At 50.2% G+C, this 20756-nt stretch overlaps 1 protein-coding gene across 1 annotated transcript; it reads left to right on the forward strand.

Moving 5' to 3' along the window:
* The first annotated feature begins 652 nt into the window (after nt 1-652).
* Nucleotides 653-7811, forward strand: LOC131478958 (uncharacterized). Its single transcript, XM_058659641.1, is given in 12 exon segments — nt 653-732; nt 1363-1571; nt 2371-2507; nt 3048-3206; nt 3570-3704; nt 3706-3763; nt 5157-5278; nt 6120-6255; nt 6350-6448; nt 6654-6740; nt 6900-7081; nt 7563-7811. Coding segments are annotated over 12 exon segments (1653 nt in total).
* Nucleotides 7812-20756: the final 12945 nt, after the last annotated feature.

The raw sequence follows: 20756 nt of genomic DNA on the forward strand, positions 1-20756 counted from the left end.
CGGTATCACTCTACTCCTATGTTACTTTCCATTCCTGCACACCCAACTGGATGAACAGATGCCCAGATTCATGAACCATCGGAAAGCTCACCTAACAGACAAGGGGGTGGCGACTTAGATCTTGTTTGTTCTCGCGGCGCTACGGCCATGGATTTGTATGTGTGTAAAACCCGTAGCACCGCCACAGACCGTGACAAAAAGACAGTCGTAAGGCTGTCGCCATATACACCCAACGAGTGTTGAGGGTAAGCGCACCAATACTTCAAGAGATATATCAGTATTGCTTTCCCGCCCACAGAGTACCCCTGGTGATTTGCCAGCTGATGAACTGGGCTGACGTAGTGTTGGCACCACGGAACGGACCCAGTGCAGGGATCCGCAGTATTCAGCACTGCACTTCAAAATGCTGTACGGCATACCTCAAGTGCTGAGCGTACATCTTGGTCTTCTAAGAGGTTTTATATAAGTCCTGCAGCCATGTACATGATCAACGTCGAGAACCGCTAGTGTACCGAGGCCTCGGAGGACCGCAGCTTGAGTAAACAAGCGAAGCCAACCATCTCGGTATCATTCTAGTAACAACGGCTGACCCAACTACAAAGATTCCTCAGCGCTAAGGAAAGAAGCTGTTGACTGCCAGATGCAGATGAACATGGATGAAGCCGTGCAGCCTTCACTACTGGGAGCGCCTGAAGCGCTGACCCCCCCGGATACTCAAACTAGCAAGAATGGGTATAGTGCAAACATCTCTTTTAAGTGGCTGATGTGCACATTCTGCCTGTGCAGTATGCCATTAGAGAGCACATGGCAGTGAAGCGTGAAATGCTACACCGAGCACGTATTTCCGAAAACAGGATGAGTGGCTGCGAAGACTACACAAACTCGTGTTTCTTCAGACAGGTCTCCCACACCTCCTAATTTGCAAATTGTTGTAGCTCTTCAGTGTTTTCTGCTGTAGTGCCCCCAATCTGCAGCTGCAGAAATTATTTGCCGAGCAAAGAGGACCGCTCCCGGTGAATTGAGATGCAGCAGCTTTTAGTCCGTGTGAAGTCTAATTCGGCTTAGTGGTAGCTACGAAGACCTCTGCAGCAACTGTTGTTGCACTGTGTACCTAAGCGTGATGTGACACACCTGCAAGTCCACAAAAATCAGACTTCCTGAGAAGCGACACTCGGTGGTGTACGTCGCTCGTGACGTAATCAGGGCACAATGCACCGGAGTTGAGCCTACATTCTGAAGCTAAGTTACTTTCAGAGGAGTGTGTATCGCCTTGTCAGGAGTGCAGCAAAAAAGCTAATCTGTAGGTCAACTGAGCGAGCCTCCGAGTATGTGTGCCAGTTCCCTTATATTCTTATGTTGCAGCACGATCCGAGTGGCAAAGATGACCACCAGAACGACGCCTACTACTCGACAAAGTAGGGCGCGCCTACAGAGAGTCGGACAACGGCAACGCGGAAAAGGCACGGGATTGATCGAAGAGGGCCTAAGAGACAAGGAAAGTGCGCGCGACTGCGTCGAAAAAAAAAAAGAGATTTTTCTCGTCCAGCTGGCAGTGGACACTCGGAAAGCGGGTAAGCTACATCCAGGTGCTGAAACGCTAATACGCTTCTGCGTGTGGTCGCTCCCGTCCTGAGCTACGTGGGGAGTTACGCACATCTATACGAAGGTGCGAGTGCGCATTCATATGTACCATACATGATTAGAACTCGTGAGCTACCGTGAGCATATACGTGACTATAAGAGTACGGGTAAGGATATGCGCGCATGGAACGCGAGCGTATCTAGAGACATTCTCTTGCTTCACAAGCAGCACTGTTGAATCACGTTAGATATGCACAATGCACAGCCTTCCCAGCTTCGACAGAAAGCATCTCAGGAGTGGCTGCGTTAAAAGGTATACGGCAGAGTGCGCTGAAAACGACCCGGTACAAGCCTCAAGCCACACACGCTCTGTTGAGAGCTGCCCTCAGCTGGAATTTTTTCCGTATATCAATCCCGCACATGTGCAGAGACCGGCCAATGGTTTTTATGTACCTACACATCGACAGACTGTCGACCGCCTTTCTGCGATAGACCTAACGCGTTCCGCATCACATGATATACTCGCCCAACTGCTACGCAGGCTCCTGGTTCACACATGAGCCTTCACTGCAGGAGCCTGCAGCAATTTTTCACAACGAGCCACCGCACGCGCATGGAGACGTGACTTTGTGACCGATGCTAAGACATCACACAACAGGGTAGACGAGCACCTCTGTAACGCTCGGCAAGCATAGCAGCTTTGAGCCACGAGGGTCTACGTAGAGCGGGGAAAGCCGGAGTTTTACGCTTGCGACGGACACACGGGTGTTGATGCTTTTTCCCGTGTAGAAATCTTAAAGCTGCACGATAAACTGGCCAGAAAAGAAGAAGCGCTACGAACAGCAGACCAACAGCTTGCTAAAGAGATGCAAAAGTTTGATGAATTTCTTCGGGCTACGGATCAGCAGGCCCAAGCAGCTATGAGAGTAAGCATGGACCTGCATACACCACCTTCCAGCGAGCAGCCTACGTAACTTGCACAGCTGTGGAGCGGGAAGAAGCTGAAGCGTGCGCGTCATCTGCCGTGCTTGAAGGAACAGCTGCATGCTGAATACTCACACACAAGAGGCATTTGTCGACTGGATTATGGCATAAGGATAGAAGGTGCACCAGTCGGGCATATTTTGAAAAGCCGACCTTCTCTAATGACACCAAGGAAAAACGGCGAAGTCGAGAGGTTTTTCGCTGACGCAGTCGCTACACCTATCTCGCCCTGTACATCATCCATGTGATAAAATATAGACAATCTCTATTCAACAGCCAGTAAAACAAAGAAAAGTCTCACATAACCCGACGCCCGCGGTCGATATCAGCACTGCACCTCTCACGGGCCGTTGACACTGCTGCGCGGACAGCAACGAGTGTCATTCTACGGGCAAGTACCAGGGTATGTGCAGCACACCAGCTGACTCTCCTTCGCAGCGGCAGAGATATGTTGCTGGTTCACCATGATGTCTTGTCGTCAGGAAGCGGACGAAGTAGGACAGAGGAAGCTCGAAAAGCAGAATGCTATTAAAGAACTTCAAGACACTTTGAGCCGCTGTGCTGCACGTATCACCGCCTATGAGGAGCTTGTGCAGGAGGGCACAACCTACAAAGATTTTCTAACCATGCTTTCCCCTCCTGTAAGCACTTAAAAGGCACTAGCGCCTTCGTACGAATGGTTTGATGCCTAGATAGCGAGCCTTGCCCGAGCGGCCGTCTCAGCTCAGCCCGATGAAGACAGACCAGTACAACGCTTTCGGAAATAGCGCAACAGGGTCATTTGTTCTCCAGTGACAGGGCACGGAGGTTGAATGATAAGTGAAGTAACCGCAAAAAAAATGCTGGTTTCAAAAGCGAGCTAAGGACCCTAACAGGGTTCCCAGGGCGCCTTCCAGCTTCAACAGCACACTCACCAGTGGCATACACAAGAAAGCACAAATGGAGGCCAGCTTGGGTCAATATTCGGCTGACTGACTTTTGCGATTTGCACCTCGTGTCCGCAGGAGTGGGTTGAGGAGCAGGAAAGAAAGCGAGAGGAACGGCGTGCCCTGCGGTGCAACTCGTGGGTCCAGAAGCAGCTTGAGTTGCAGGAGCAGCGTCTGAAAGCAGATATGCAACAGGTCGACAAAGAGACGGCGGGAAGAAATAGCGGAGTACGATGACAAAAAGAAAAAGGGACATAAGTATCTGGAAGACGGTAAGCCTCCCTCAACATCGTTGCCAGTCATGCGCGCGTGCCCGCCAGGAGTCGTTCTGGCCCGTCGAGAATGCGTATCAACGCTGCAAGGTGGGAAAGCATCGTATCCTCAATGAGAGATGTGAAAATCTGCCGCTGCGCTCACGGGCTTTCACGCGACTGCGAGAGGGTGTGCAAACGGCTGTTTTGTGAAAAAGGAGTCCAAGTGGTCGCGATTTCTACGATCCCAACGATGAGCTTCCACCTGCTGAATTGCTTTTTCGTTGTTCCTCCGTGGCTTCAGTGAGGAAGGACCTAGAAGAAAAAGCGGAGCGGAAAAAGAAATTGTTGAAGCGCAAGCTGTTGACCGCCGCAGACTTCCAGGCAGCATACAAAGGTGCAGTACACGCCCGAAGAGTCGACATGCTGGAGAAGTTTCTGAACACGGTGGCGAAACATCAATTTGTCCGACATGAACGAGAGCTGTGGGACACGGCTTTTTTCGCATAGTGTGTGAAATAGCTACCTACCTGCCAATTAAAATCTAGAGGTTGAGGTTTTTTACATAATGGAGCTGTTCATGGAGATGGACGACCCACGTGCAAGAGTGCGATCTGCATGGCCCTGCCCATCCTTCGCTGTAGAAAGCCCTCACTTGTCAGACTCCTTATCAGCATCGGGTGTTGGCACACTCGTCACGGTGAATTTGGCAAGATTTGAATACGTTGCAGATATACGGTTAGCACATAGTCAAGTATGTTGCAAAGTTGCGCTGGTGTATAAGAGAAAGTACAACTTGCCCAGGAGATGCGCAAGAAGTACGCTGAGCTGGGCACCAGTAGCGCTACTGTCCCCTCCTCGAAAGCGCTATCTTTGAGTAACCCCTATGACGAAGATGCACAAAATCAATGCACATCTCATTCGCGAGGACTCTGCCCCCAGATGACACACGAGACGTGACGGAGGCCTTTTCAGTGCTTGTGAGACTAATTCCAGCTTCCTAGGAAAGCCTGCTAGAAGGGCGTTAGCCTTCCACCTATGTGGTCTCGAGCGGCCTCCTATGTGCAGTTTTGCGATATATGTGCGTTGAATCTGTGAGTATCAGTGAGCCACTTCAACGCTGCTACACATTTTCGATGTGAAAACGGGCTGACTACACGCACATTGGTGCGTAACTCGGAGGCTCTCAATCGATAGCAGGAGGCGACGCGTTAACGTTTCTCTCGCTCGGAATTTTGGCGTGGAGATTTCCCGCCTTTTGCTTCCTCTGGCTCTTATGCTCTCTTCTGACGAGAAGTGTCACTCCTTTAGCTACGTGGGGGGTGCGTCCGATGTGTCATTTGCAATAAAACTTTGCTCGCGCTAGCGAAAAGTGCGGATTCGTCTGCCGTCCGGTACTACTACTTTCTTGCAGACGAAGACGCAGACGAGCACTTCTCCCTGTATTTTACAGAGCCTCAGCAACTACTGGATATAGTCAAACACCTTGAAGAGCAGAACCTTTTCCTTATCCAAAACACGCAAGACAACGAAGCGGTAAGAACTGGATCTGTCTCCAACAATCCGTGTCAGCCCGTGGGCACAGCAGATGGCGAATTGAAGGGCCGAAGAGCAAGGGATGCGTCAGAGAAGACGCGAGGGTAGATCACACAATTTCACCTCGAAACGCGTTGCAGCTTCATTTCTCAGCGACTATGCGTCACGTTTCAATGAGAGGCTCGAAATCGCAACGGTTCGCGACCAGTACTACGTAGTGAACTGTGGGGGACATCAGAGACGGCATCCGAGTCAGAAATACTTTGTATGAAGCAGTGCATAGTGCAGATGAGCCTTACAGTCAAAAGTAAACATGCGGTATTTACGCGTGACATCACGGTAAAGCTGGCTTCAGGCGGGCTGGTTCAACCACAGGTGCGAAGCCGTAACCGCTAGTACGCTGGACGGGCAGGGCACCCGAAGGAAAGCCATCGTGTCTAGCAGATCATACACAGTGTTGTTTTTAGAATCGGATGCTGTTCCTTTATCTCAATTGAAAGTGCACTCGTACTTCTGGGTCCGCAATTTAGCTACAATCGGCTCCCTGAGCGTGATTGTGAGCTAGGTAGCAGTATTTGCAAGAAGAGTATTCTCAGGTTGTTGTCGTTTCACCGGAAAAGGTCTTCCCATCTGGTCTTAGAGTTGTCCGTAGGACTGGAAAGTGTACCTATGCGGAGCTTTCCCTGTCGCACGGCTACCGTGTATCGCTGATAGGAGAAGCAACTTAACAGTCCTACGGGCCAAATACGTCTAGAGCTCACCTTTTCATAAGAATAACGACGTGAAACCATTCACAGGCGATGGTCCAAGACGTGTACACAGGTATGTATTTCTACTACAGGCTCTTGAAGATGTGGTTTCAAAATTTGAGGAAACGAAGCATCAGACAGAAGAACGAATCATGGCATTGGAACAGACGATCAAGCAGCTCCAGCAACAAGTACAAAGCCAGAAGCAGGCTTGCGCACAACTTCAGAGTATGTTGTACTGAATGGATAATTTGCACTCGGCCCGAGCTTGGAACCAGAAAACAATGTCATGCTCAGCTTTGGTGTCCTTGACCTCCTTTAGGTACTTTGCTGAAAAAGAACACACAAAAACAGGAAAAACTCATATACCAGCAACTGACCTCCAAAATTGTTGAACTGCACGCTGTTTGCGGCTACGAAGGTACGCGCAAATGATTTCATAGTGAACGCATGCTCGCAGCGCCAGTGCTGTACAAATGGGGTCACGTTAGTCACTGACGCTACTCAATGGCAGCTAGGGTCTTGAATACAAGACTGGCGTCATCATTGCACAAGTGCATATACACGGCGGCTTCTTCAGTAAAATTGAATTTCGGCTGTTTCTTTGTAACTCCCTCTCCTGTCAGGCGACGCATCCACGGATGCGATATCCAGACTGGAGCAGATCGAGGCGCGGATGGAAGACTACCTCTCGACTTTGGCAAAATACGAAAGTAACAAAGTCTCGTGTTAAGTCGCACGCAGCACCACATCCACGGTAGTTCCAGGGTTCACGTGTGATAGGGGAAGAGTACGTATGACTTCGACACCCAAGTGGCAATATTAAGCCACCACAAGGCAGCCTCCGGCTTCGTAAGCGTCAACCTCAACAGGGCGAAGAAGTCGTTTCGCCTTGACCCACACTTCCTATGAACAGGCTTCACTGTGTCTGGACGCAGCTGAAAATCCCGAGCTGATCGCGCGTCTAGAACGCGCCAAAGAGAAGGAAAGAAGGGAACGCGCTCGTCAAGCTAAACTAGATGAACAGTCACAGAAAAGCGACGAGCGTCTGCAGGTGACGCTGGCGTGCAGCCATAACTTATCCTCTCTCTCCAGACAAATTCCTCTCCTGACTCTCCCGTCATTAGAGCTGTTTCTGACTTCTTCACCTCCACACTTTCACACGAACGAAAGAGCACAAGGGTCTGCTCTTCAGCGCGTGATGGGCGGGGGCGGTGCGTAGGCCGCCGTACGCGGTTCGATCCGAATAAAGTGGTTTCTACGCGATCCAAGCACGTCTTACAGAATGGAACACCCTCTTATCCGAGGCGCCGCGAAGCCACGCGGAAGGCATGTGACGAAAGTGGTGCTCTTTTAGTAAGCTGGGCGGCGTGTGCAATAGTTCCTTGTGCAGTGTATTTGGCTTGGATGTCCATGCGTAACCAGGGAGACCTTCCATCTCCAGTCCCATAGGTGGTCTGCGTATGCTTCCCAGCAGGCCTCGGAGATTCAGAAATCGATGATTTTGTGTTTGGTGTTGCCCGCGGGCTATGCAGGCGTCGTTAAACCGCTCTCGAAAGTTGACGCTTCATAGGCACGGCAAGCCCATAATGTTCCGATCACCCCCGTTCAGGCGTCGAAAAGAGGTACGCGTACGCGTAATCCTACGAGAGAGATCTTTGTATTCTGACGCAAGGCAGCACATTATCGAAAGTAGGCTATCCTTGTCCGCTGCTGCGCAGGCGCCCCGTGCAAATGCCGACGACGCCCAGGCAGAGCAGGAGTTTTACCGATTTTTCTGTTGAAAAATCTACTTCACAAAAGCCTACAGCAAGTTCAATTTGGACGTAAGTGCTGGCATCGCCTTGGCGCTTTGTACGGTGTAGACAGAGCGATAAATACGGCTCAAGCTCATCTTGTACCACGAGAGGCGAATCCGCCAAAGTTACCCGCAGAGTCACGCAGCACTAGGGATAGTATGTGGGTGGTGATACGGATACATCGAATGTGAGTGTAAACGGGCAAACCCAAGCATGAATATGCGCGATAGTATATCCTAACGCTGTTCGGTCGGACGCAATGATCTATGCTAGGTGTTGCTCGTTGAAACAACGATTTCAGCGGGCACTAAGGGAAAATGTGTAGCCTCTCCATATTGAAAGCACTCGAAATCAGTCTAACAGGGCCACACAAGCCTCGCTCTCACCATGCCCCTGTTTTACACAAAATGTGCTGAACCGAATTCATCTTCTATGACACGCGACATTGTGGCGTCGAAGACCACGTGATGTAGCACAGTTGAAAGTCAGTGCCGCCGCGCGGGTCTTCCTCAGCGTCTTCACCTGCGAGAATGGTACATGAACTTCCATTCAGGGAGGTGTTTCGTGTGGAAATAGGGTCCATCGAATGTGTGGTTGTCACGCATTCCCCACGTGATGTAGCAGAGTTTAAAGTCAGTGCCGCCGCGCGGGTCTTCCTCAGCATCTTCACCTGCGAGAATGCTACATGGACTTCCATCCAGGGAGGTGTTTCGTGTGGAAATAGGGTCCATCGAATGTGTGATTGTCACGCTACCGGTCTTGGTGAAGACAGAGCCATGCGGATGGGAAAGAGCAGCTAGGAAATGTTGCTACTCGGTTGCAGACAGCTGTCAGTTCAGCGAACAAACCTAAGAAGAACTATATGCCCTGATAAGCTCCAACGCTACCGTGACAACCTGCCGACGACTTGAGCAAAGAAATGCTCTTGACGCATCAAGCAGCAAAGTGCACAAATAGGAAAACAAATAGGACTACAGATCCACGGTAGTGCAATGTGATATGCACACAGTGCATGCTCATATCTATATGTACGCGCGCACATCTCCATGTGTAAGCCAGGTAAGTCCTGTTATACATAACCTTGGTAATTCACCTGTGCCCCGATCCCTGGTTGTGTGAAGGCATGTGCTGGAACGGGAAACTCTATATATAGAGAGGTTTTAATAGGTACATCGGTCTACGCCTCAAGTACACATGATTCAGTCGGCGCATGTACGTCGCTTCCCCATCGACGTATTCAACGTTCAAAGCGAGTGATAGCACGTGAGTCGCGTGATACTGGAATGTCCCTGTTTTCACATCCTTCTTTTACACATATCTCTACGGTCCCTCAAAGGTATGGGCACACAAAAATACGACGTTTGAATACGAGATGACGAGACTACTCGAACCTAGTAACTGGAAGAAAGCTTCGTGCCTGCTTCGCCAGATTTGCTTCCTTGCAAAGGTGTAGTGTGAACAGGAGATGACGCAACTACCCGAACCTAGTAAGTGAGAGGAAGCTACGTGCCTGCCTTGCCATATTTATGGCTCAAGCGCAGCATAAACGTCCGTGACGGTCCCGCGACGCAGTCAAGCAGGCATTCGAGCGCTCACGCGTTCACAGTTTTACTTCAACTATAGGGAACTAGGCACGAGGCTTTCCTGTGAAAAGTTCTATTCTCGTTACGGAAGGCAACAGATGGATACATATAACGTCGGCATGCTTCGCACAAAAGTCACTTTTGAAACTAGACGCAATAGAACCTCGATGCCCTCTTCTTTTACGAAGCTCGTGAGGACGCACGAATACATACTGGGATGCCTGGAGCTTCCAAGAAGACTGGAAACCGAAGAGACATGCGGCGCCTGCACGCTTGTGAAATACACTGTATTACGGTGGAAGATTTAGTACCCTCACGGAGACCGCTCCCTCATCAAAGATTAACTTCATCACATGAGCGCATGTTGCCTCCCAGCTCTAGAGAGTGGAGCAGCTACAGTGAACGACCCCGACGCACTCGCGTATTCGGGTTGCACACGCAGCGCCAGGGGATGTGTGCATAAATATATGATTGTAACGGCGATTAGCATCTGTTGTGCTGAGGCTTCATTCTGTCCTAACGTTAAGCAATCTGATGCGGCACTGTGTGGCGTCTTCCGGAGAAGGCTGCCGCAGTCGCACTCAAGATGTATCTCTTTTGTAAGTAGCCAATTAGTATGCCTCTTGATACTTCTGGTGCTCTTCTTAGTAAGCGGATCACACGAGTCTCAGCACGATTCGCACCTTCTGTAAGCCTATCAATCTAAGCCTGTTAGTATGCCTCCTGATACTTCTAATGCTCTCCCGAGTGAGCGGACCACGCGGGTCCAAGCACGAGTCGCACCTTCTGTTGGCCTCCCAACATAAGACTTATCGTAGTCAGCTGTGACCTACTAGAGTAAAATTTTCACCTGGTTGTTCGACGCTGTGTACTTACATAGCGTCGCCGGATACGGGCAAATACGCTCTCCTGTCCACGATACCGCAGCGCAGCCGGATAGCCCTCGCAGTGCACACTTGAAGAAAAAACAACTCGACACGTGACACACATTTTTTTCGTACCCGTTTAAAAACAGTCCCTACGTAAAAGTATGCTGCGTGCAAAAACAGGTGGACGCGCAATCCCTAAATAGCCAACTACAAGGAGGAGGCGAAGTTTTATACCTTGCAGTATCCTGAAATCTGGTACCCTTACGACATCCTATGCCTAGTACCAGTCCGCAGATGTACGTCAAACAGCAGTTTTATGGGAAGGGCATGCACTTGTGGACCAACCGGGGAGCTCATCACACGTTCTTGAGGCTCCCATTTCTAAAGCATTTGGAGAGCTGAAAAAACAGTTTTTTCTTGGGGACGGAAGCAGTCGTCGCAACGTTCTGAAAAGCGTGCCTGCCCTGTTTGTCCATAATGCCAGCCACCGTTGTCCGTTCGCACAGAAGACTCCGAGTGAGTGCGATGTTTCGGTGACTCCATGTGAATCTTCTGTGTGTCCCGTGGTTAGAACCTTATTTCTCTCCTCCCCCCGGTGGCAGTGGCGGCCCTTTAGGTTGCAATTCAGGTTCCATTGGGTACATATAGGGCGGGTAAGTGGAAAAGTCCCCAGAAAAGCGTTCCTGCATTTTTATGTACTCTTCTTGCGCAATCCGTCTTGCCTCCTCGTGCTCCTTCTGCTCATCAGTTTGTTCCAAAGAGGGATTTCCGTCTGCTTTCGCTTTACCCTCTCCTTTGGTCGATCCTTTATCGGAGCTGACTAGAGTGCTGTGCACGACACGCTGCTGAGACATGCTTTTTCCTCCGAAGAGCCCCCCCTGAGACGCATCTTCTGGTGCAGCACAGGAGGCACCAGAAGAATCCTGCGTGGACCGTGGCGAAGAAGCTCCTGCAGGCAATGACCCTTTTGGAGGAGAACTTGCAGGTCGGCTGCTTCCACCCGGTTCATGAACACTGGAAGGCTCGCCTTTACTCTGGTAAGGTCCCTCCTGTTTTTTCATTTTACCGGAGAACTCGATCGTTACTTCTGGTGTGCTTTTTCCGGTGGACCCCTGCTGCATACGTACGAAACGTAACTGAACAAGGGCGGTCTTGTGTGGCACAGTAAAAACGGTCTGTTTTTCAGAGCAGCTAGCAAAAGAGAGACTAGACGGGACGGGACCAAAAGATGTAGTAGAAACACCCGGAAGAGGAATTCGGCGGGAAGCCTGACAGGAGTTTAACAGGTGCTGCTGCTGCCTAGCTCTACGTAGCTTTCGGAAGATTTGTGATGGAGGGCGGACCGCAGACGTTACCCCTTTCCCTGACCCTTGCGGAAAAAGATGAAATACACGCGATAAAGATGAGATCCACATTTTGGATACGAATCAGGCCAAAAACTTGACAACGAAGTGTGGCACTGCCTTGTGTATGATGGGTGTCCGTTACTACAATGGAAGAAACAGAAGCAGAGAAAACCGCGTCGCTTCTGCCCGGCTCATCCGTAGGGCTAGCTCCACCTGGTACGGCGAGTACCGCTTCAAGTAGCCAAGGGCGTCCATGAGTGGGTTCGTAATTTTTGGGGTGGGCGCTTTCTGCTAAGCATAGAGGGTGCTAAAGAGCCAACATAAACGTCGAGTCTGCAAGCGGGGGCCTGAGGCACAGGGATCAGCGAGTTTACCAACGCTCTCTGTAACACATTTTTCCAGAGGACGGGCCTCAGGAGGCCGTCGTTCTGGAGGAGTAGCTCTCGACAACGTAAAGCTGTGTGTACCGCGGTAGATATATGGTAACACGGCACGATTCGAATGGTCGCACGTGGTGAACATTTCGTATAGTGCAGGCTCCGCACGAGTCGTGCACGTCTGCGCTCATAGGGGAGCCTAACGGAACTCGTCGATGATAGCACTAAATGCAGCGTATGCAAGCACAGTATCGTGCCGGGTGGAACGGGGGCCCCTTGGCTTTATCCTGTAGTGTCAAAACAGTGTCTATTATCAACGGTTCAGGGCGTTAGACAGCTCCCAGTGAGAAGCACCCTGAGTGCCCAACAGCTCTGCGGAAGCACATAGTGGCTACAGCACACGCCTAGTCTGGTAATTTTGGAGCGGAAAAATACCGCATCCTCGCTGGTAGCATTAGATGATTGCGTTCCATTCAGGTCCCCATAGCACGCGGCCTGCCTCTAGCTGGGCGCGGTGGACAACAAGCGGGACACGTTGCTGATACGCTTCTAATTTTTGTGCTACAGAGATTCCAAAGCCAATCAATCACGTGGTCGGGTATCAAAGTGACTTGCCGGTTGTTGGTAATAACCCAAACATACACATGTCAGGCACACGCTAGAGTTCGTCACCCCTGTCCAGGACGTCGAGTAGCAAGCATGCCGCCAGTGTCTAGAAGTGCGTAGCAGGAATCCTATTCCAGTAGGTGCGTGATAACTGGAGCACACCAGTGCTGAAGGCCTGTTGTGGAAGCCTTCTCGACATGTTTGCCATGTCGTTACCGGCGGTTCACCCGTGCAGAGTACTGATTAGCGGCGTATCATGTCATGTTTTCGCCCGGCTGCTATCGCCTCGTAGCTGGGTGTGCACAGAAGCGCGGGCTCGAAGTTCCCGCTATAACGTGTGCCGCAACCCAAACGCCACAGCCGACAAACTACCAGGTTACACTGAGTTTCGCATCTAGTACAGGTTGCGGCGTTGCACGTCAAAGGGAAAAGCATCCCTAGAGGCCGGCTTGCACAGCTTCGAAGGTGCACCACAATCAGATGGCCACCATCGATGAAAAGCGTGACACCCTTGAAAGTCTGCTGCAAGGAGGTGTGACGCAGATATCTGTTAAACGTGCAGGTGTATCTCACTACAGTGCTGGGTACTGATGGAGCTACACTGTCTTGCAGTCAGGTGTGTGGATTTGTTTCCCAGCATCTTAATTTACGGAGGCGGATTATAAACATTGCCACAAAAGAGAGATGGTACACAACGTTTCTCTGACTCTCACTACTTATTAAAAATACGGGTATGTGCGTTATCGTATGTACGTCTGCATTTTTCTGCCCGGGGCGTTCTGCAGGATGAGTAGAGAGAAGACAGTTATTCTCTTTAGTATGTAGCGTCTGCATGGATTGTCGAACAATAGACATGGCAGTCTCTGCCTACTACCGTTTCTCGCGATGCGTTCCACGGCAGCTCACGTCTGCCCACAGAGCACGCGATGTTGTTCCATCCACAGTAGTATTGTTTAAGTTGCGTCGGAATAGAAGGTATGCAGAGGAAGCTTAGACACAAGAATGCCGAAGGGCTCTGTGTGATGATACAGCTGAGAGTATTTTGAAAGGTTCAGCTGTTTCTTTGGCTGCCTTCTAGCTCTACCAGCCCGACACCATTTTAGGGCGCTCAACCTGTGGCTGGAACCATAATCAGGACTCTCGCAGAAACTCTCTGTATAATGTGGACGTCGGGTGTTTCAAAATTAGGGTTGAGCGCACAAAGCCGTGAAGTGTCGCTTTATAGACGACATCAGTCCCTAAGAATCCAAACTGACCTCGTATAAGACGGAGGACTTTCCTGGCAACGCAAGGATGGTGGCGTCAATGCGCAGGCGTACAACGTAGCTAGGTATGCATCTGTGTACATGGAAGTTAGACTGCGTATAGGGTATAAATATCAGCTGAAAGAGCATATTCTGTTCGAACAGTATGTATGCTCGCTTTTATGCGCGGTGTGCGGAACCAGTAAAATCCTTTCCTGACGAGGTTCGCCGCGAAGAAGCTGTTACTCCGACGCGGCTCGGAATTGCTCATACGGTGCCACGCCAGCGGGGGGAACATTTTCCGAAAGCGTACGTCACTCGTAACTGTAGGGACTTCTTTAAACTTCAATTTTGCGTTCCAGCAAGGTTTTGTACCGTGAACACATTTCAGTTACGTAAAGTAATGGATGTCAGGATATACCATAGTCAAGCGCATGTACGTAGAATGCGCAAGGGCGTGCAACGGCGGCGTGTCCACGTGCGTGCATGTGTGCGACCCTGGGGTCACTACGACTCCGAGGCGGCATAACCGACGGCTGCACACAGTTACCGCTTCTTTGGACATGGCTCGAGGACTTATTCAACATTTTTATAGAGTAACCTGAGCGGGTGCACTCTATTCGAGGTCTGGTATTCAAGGGTGCCGGCTGCTGCATGGTAGTCCAGTCGCTGACGGACGCGCACGTGACGACGGGTCGGGATCCTTGTCTTCAGCGCGCTGCATGCGCTCAAGCTGGTTTTCGGTGCTTTTACGTCCACGGACGGCGAATTGATTTTTTGCCGATGGATTTTGCACGGGTGGTTGTAGTAAGATTCTGCATGGCTTGTGCACGTGAATACCAGTGTACTCTCCTTCGTAGACCTAAATGGCAGAGCCTGTTAGCGAACCCAGACATGCGCTTGGCAACGATATTTCGCCGGTGCTGTACACGCAGGAGCTGTATACTGGTTTGGTGCCTCACTCTCTGTCCCGTGTTTACCTTCACGTCGTTTCACATGCAGATTCCGTAGCATGCATTGTTAACTTCGCTTATTAGTTTTTGTGTCTCTGAAGGTAATTTCTACCCATTCCTTTTCTTCATGAGTGGCTGCGTATTCGTGCAAACAGAACAGGGCCCGTGTAACTTTCAGCATGATCCTCCTTTGTACCCTGAGGCTGCGAAATACCCCGGGGGACCAGTTGATGTGAGAGGTGTGTGCTTGACTGTGATGTCTGTTGAAATCGTTGACATACGGATCGGCAGAACGGGCCACAGCGCCCGCGAATGTTACACAGGCTTTTTAAATCGACACTATGTTCAGGATTCGTTGAAAGCTCAGCCACTGACAGCCGCTTCCGACCTCCCTTCGAAAGGAACGTACGTGTTAGGGCTGACGCCCTGCTATTCTTGTCTGCTCTTCCTCGACCTCCACCATCATGTCCCGTTGCCTTCCTAGCGCATGTATGGAAGTATGAAGTTCACGAACAGAGATAGTCTCACCATGTGTTAGAGTCCCGCGTCCTAAGGCTGCCCATAATTCGTTTGCTCTGAGATGCGACTCTCTGTCATGCGTTTATTCATAATCACGACGTGCGTTCGGCAACCCTGTATGCGCTTGGCGTCACACACTAAGGTATGCAACGTCCCTGTTACCACGTCCTATATGTATAGGTGCCTGTGTACTTGCCCGCCACTACCTGGTACCGTCACACGTGTTTAGAGACAGGCTTACACAGAAAAATATCATTCACCATCATAGGAAAAGATACTCGAGCGCCTTGAGTGTATTACCACACAGCACACGCGCCGACAGAGTGCTTGCTTCAGTTTTAAAGGAGGGCCCGCTTGAGGGTGCGTGCAAACTGTTCTGACCGCTTGATGGCGTGATCCTGCGTCAATATCTCGCAAGAAATACTCTCTTCAACAGCACGTAGATTTTGACGCACAACGAGTGTGAGTCTTCTTAAGCTCATTTACAGCAAATATAGGAACCTGCGTAGATGCTTTGTGCCCTCTTCTCACTTCTCCTTGTCGTTCCCCCCCAACCTATAACTTTCCATTTACTAAGATTCGCGAACATTTTTTTAACGAATTACTTTTCCTTTCTACATCTCCAAGGACCTTCGCCTGATGTTTCAGCCCAGATTTTAATAATTCGGACTTTTGTGCTTGTCAAGATGGTGAAGTTTTCGGAAGCAAAAAAATGTGATCTAATTGACCTTCTCAGTGCGGCTAGCAACTCGAAGGAACGAAACAGAATTGTTAAGCAGCTAAAAAAGTTTGATCCCTGTCCGCGCAGAGAACTCGACGACAACTTTGATGCGAAAGACTGCACCTGCAAGAAGTACAATCAAACCCAATACTACATGTACGTGAAATTACGTGAGTACGTGCCAGGGGCGGTGTCATCGGAGCTTTCAAACATTGAGCACACGTGCAATGCTTGCATATGTGGTATTGAGGCAAACACATCAACAGGAATTTCTTGCACATAAACGCGTCGCTACACGTGGGAAACACATATATTTTCTTTTGTATCGAGTAGCCCATGTCTCGTTGTCCTTGACGATGTAATTCGCAGGAGTTCATTGTCTGTGTCAGGAAGATACACATCAAAGTGATATATATGTTTTCCATGGGCAGGGACAAATCCTTCTGTATCTACACATTTGACAAAAACACACTCGTACTCTCGCACACTATGCTTCTACGTGGAACATGCAACTGTAAGAAGTCATTTCCTACGTGCAGCCTCACATCTTGATTAGCACCAATTCGCGAAACTGTTCACAGAATCCGATGTTTGTCTGATATCTTGCAGCAAAACCAAGATGTACTTCACGCCGATGCAGGCCGTATACAAAGAACCGCTCAGCCACTGGAGACATAACAGCGTACAGTGCATCTAGTGATCACTGCGCACACTGTGAGTTCTAGAGCTGCTTGACTGCACAAACATATAGCTGCTCTGAGAGGCGGTGAATAAGTGGCGACTTATCTCTGCTTTCATACCTCGAAACGTCCGCGTGTTAGACAGTAATAAGTGCCTAGCTCATGAAAAGGATCAAACAGAGGTCCATATTACAGCTGCACCATAACGCTACTACCTTATGACCGCGGATCACCCTCAGGGCGGCAGCGCGTGCGGTCTGCTACGAGCAGTTGTCCAAGCTGTTGGTGACTACACCAGTTGCAGGGAATCTTAGTTCGCTAGGCAAGTATGTGAGTGTACAAACACCCTCTTGTGTCAGCATCTCTCTCAAATTCAATTAGCATCCGATTCTTTTGATGGATATGCTCAATTTACATGTACACTGGATTCCTCTAAAAATATATAGGTGTATCCTGTTCCATCCTCAAAATGAAGAGCCTCATATGCATCGGATTTGTCTTATTGATATGCTAAATCCTCAGATACATCGGATGCTTAGTTTATGCGTGTACCATTACTATATGCATTCGGTTGCTACTGAAAGGCTGTTGTCTTTGCGTAGAGGGGCCGGCGACTTAAGGAGTTCAAGAATGGATAGGTGAAGAGTGTGATTTGTTTGGTGCATACACGCCCAGTGGCGCGGCTGTATACGTGGGACTGGAACGCCGGGCAATGCCGGTAGTCTCTGACTGAGAGCCGGTCATCTTGCGCTGAACGAAGGATGGAAAACTGCGACTGCGGCTCTGCAAAACGTGTAACGTGTTTGACTATCACAAATCTCTTCCTGCAGGTGCTGGCGCTGTGACAAACCCAAGACCACCAACGTGAAGGTCATGTGGAATAGTCCGAAAGGTGGGTGCGTTGCAGGCTTTTCGCGTTCATAAGCAGGCAACCGAAGTGTTTGTTCTACCTGTGATGCGTGAATACTACACAGCACCGCCTACACGGGACTTCTGCCGCGATATGGGTTTGCCACTGACAGCACCACCAATATTGCGGAGGTCGTCTGAGGAAAGCTGAACTGTGTGTATATGAATTCATTAGAAAATGTGCGTACCTCTGTGTAGAAGTCTGCTTGCGCATACGTGAGCTCCGATGACCCTCCTTGTAGAGTAGGTGCCGATTCGTCTCCGTTATAATGCCTTTTGAAATATTCTATGTGCTTTGAATCCGCCTCTGATATAAAATGCTGTTCCGCGAACTAAAAAGCACATAGATCGGCTGCGCTGCAGCTTACATGCGTAACCGTTTAGTGGAGAGTTGCTGTCTTACGTAACGCACGTTCCGAAAGGGGTTGCCCTCTCCCCTCTCCCCGATTCTTGAAGGTTTCGAATGAAGTTCAGCCTGCTATTTCGAAAAGGGAGAGTAGCAACGGAATACTTTGGGGTGCAAGACGTAAGCTTCCAGTATGCGCGGAGTATGTCACTTCAATTGCACGGTCCGATTATCTCCCGCAGTGAAGGTCGTGCGTTCTATACGGAGCACAAGCAAAGTTTCCGTTGTCAGGGGGCGCCAGAGCCACGCTCCTGCAGATTCTTCAAAGTGTCGTTCACGTATCTACGGGCTTTAGAGGCGCTGAGTGAAGCATGGCACTACATTTGCCGAACTGCAGGGACGGGTGCTGCCGCCGTGGGGGAACACGACCACGTCATTCCATGTTACTGTGTAGCATCTTCAAACAATTGGAGAGTATCTGACGTAATCATATCTCATTTCCACTGTGGCAATTCTTCGACTGCAGGGCTAAAAATTATATGCAACACCTGCTACTTCGCCTTGCAAGCACACGTGGACCTTCTCCGAGCTCGCAAAGACAACGCCCAATACTACAACTTCTTCAAAAAAACCTGAGTGATGGCTTCTTCACAGAATCATGGTGGACCGCAACTGTGGCAGGAAGGACATGCAGTGCAAGGCTTCACCTACTAGAACGTGAGAAATGAGACGTCCGCTGCACCCTCTGCTAACGTGACGAACGGATGTACGCGTGTGTATACAGAACACATTTGCAGGGCTTAAGTTCCCATGAGCGCTTCTGGTGTGAATCCTGCACCAGCCCCAAGGTCGCGCCTGCATGCGTCTTCAGGGCAGCCTCGTGCCCGGTAGGGGGCTAGTGAGCAATCTGCTGCAGCAGATAATCGAAGTTTGGATTGGTTAGAGAAGGTGCTACCTTCCATGGTAGTCGTTTCTGGAGAGCGCTTCCACAAGGATGTTGGAAATCGAATAAACGAAATTTCACGGATGGGCGCATCCAGCCACCTGTCGTCTTTCACCGTGTGTTTGGAGACGCTAGCAACTCAGTTCTAGTGCTGTTCTTCTTCGATGCGTGTGAACCGTTTGCTTGCAATGGCCGGCAAGTGGTCCACCTAGAACAGGCGAACGTAACTACAAGACCGACAGTGAAACGGCGCCGCGAGCTTCCATTTCCTTATGTTCTTCGAACATGCTCGACTTTTTTCGACTCATATGCTGTACATGATGCACGCCGTAGACTTCTTACACGGTCTCCAAACGCCGGATCACGATTTCCTTAGCGGCGAGAGAAGTCGCTTCTCTGTCCTTGCTGATTCTTTGTTCAGGGTTGTATCCTGAACAGCAGCTACTCGTATGCTGCTTGCTGAAGGCACGAGAACGTACGAACTAGGCACGGCCACCGTTTGGTAGAGGATCGCTCAAGTTCCTGGGCGACCCGTAGGCAGCGTCGACTCGATAGCCTGGTACATTGAAGCACAGAGGGAACCGGTCTTGTAACCCGCTGCTTCCAGCTGTTCTGAAAGGAAGAATCGTGGCCGGTTCACAATTTCTCAAACCTTAGGCGGTCGGCACACTGCTGCAATGTGAAGCTCGGCACCAACGCTTGTAACAGCAGGCAAGCAGGCGTCAGCGGGCACGCATCTGCTAGGTTCGAACAGAAGAGTGCCGTATATCTATTGTGCACCCGCAGAACGCGAAGCTACTAATGCGAACCATTTGCAATAAGCCATTAGAATTATTTTCATACGCTGTAGGCCATTATTATGGTACCCGCGGGCTACCACGTACCATCACAAAAACGACCGTCATCTCCGTACTCGCGACAGCTGTGATTTGCGGTGTAAGTGTGCAGTGCCTTCAAAAAATGAAGGCCTCGATTCTGGATGGCAGTTCTTTTCAGCACGTTGTAGCTAGCCCTCTCCTCCAATGCTTCAAGTGACCATCTAAGACGTTTTGTATAAAAAGATCAGTCAGGCTGCTGTAGGCGCCACTGAGTATTCACGTTCCGGGCTATGCTTGCGTACTACCTAAGCCTAACGCAGAGAGTGCTACATTATTTGCGCCACAGCAACCCAACACCACGTCACTACCCTAAGACACCGCTTGGCGCTCTATATGAAGGGCGCAGCGGACCTGTGCAACCAGAAAAGAGCACGGCAGCCCCAATTTACTGCGCTACGCCTTGCGGAGTTGTTCTGACAATCACCACATATTGGCCTGATACTGCAGGATCGGCTGCACACTATTCAAACGTGAACGACGCAGGATTCCATGTGTGTATTGTAGGGCACAGCGGTATTCTACAATTCAAAAGAGGAGCAAGTTCGTGCCCACGACACCAAGATCCGCGGAAAACGTTCTCAGACGGGTAGCACATACAACTTCAGTTGCACTGATTTGCGCCCGCGCGGTCAGACGACTAAAAATTGTGGCGGCCGGTTCCTCGGCCCTGGTGTAGATCTACACCTGTATTCTGCGTGCTGATGACTGTGTAGATATGACTTTCAGAAGCTGTAACTACCAGATACGCCCACTCTGCTTTGCATGCAGCTAGCCATCGCAAACCGTCCGTGATTGCCAGGCACACTTAGAGGACCTCGCACTGGAGATTCTCCATGAGTATATCCCAAGCCTACGCGCGCCCCAGCATAGAAGACTTTTCCCTGACAGGTATCGCTTTGTCTTTTCGCACGATTGACAACGGACACCCGTAATTACCGCAAGTAAACGACGTTGCA

Source organism: Ochotona princeps, unplaced genomic scaffold, assembly GCF_030435755.1.
Source record: "Ochotona princeps isolate mOchPri1 unplaced genomic scaffold, mOchPri1.hap1 HAP1_SCAFFOLD_1838, whole genome shotgun sequence".
Taxonomy (NCBI): Eukaryota; Metazoa; Chordata; class Mammalia; order Lagomorpha; family Ochotonidae; genus Ochotona; species Ochotona princeps.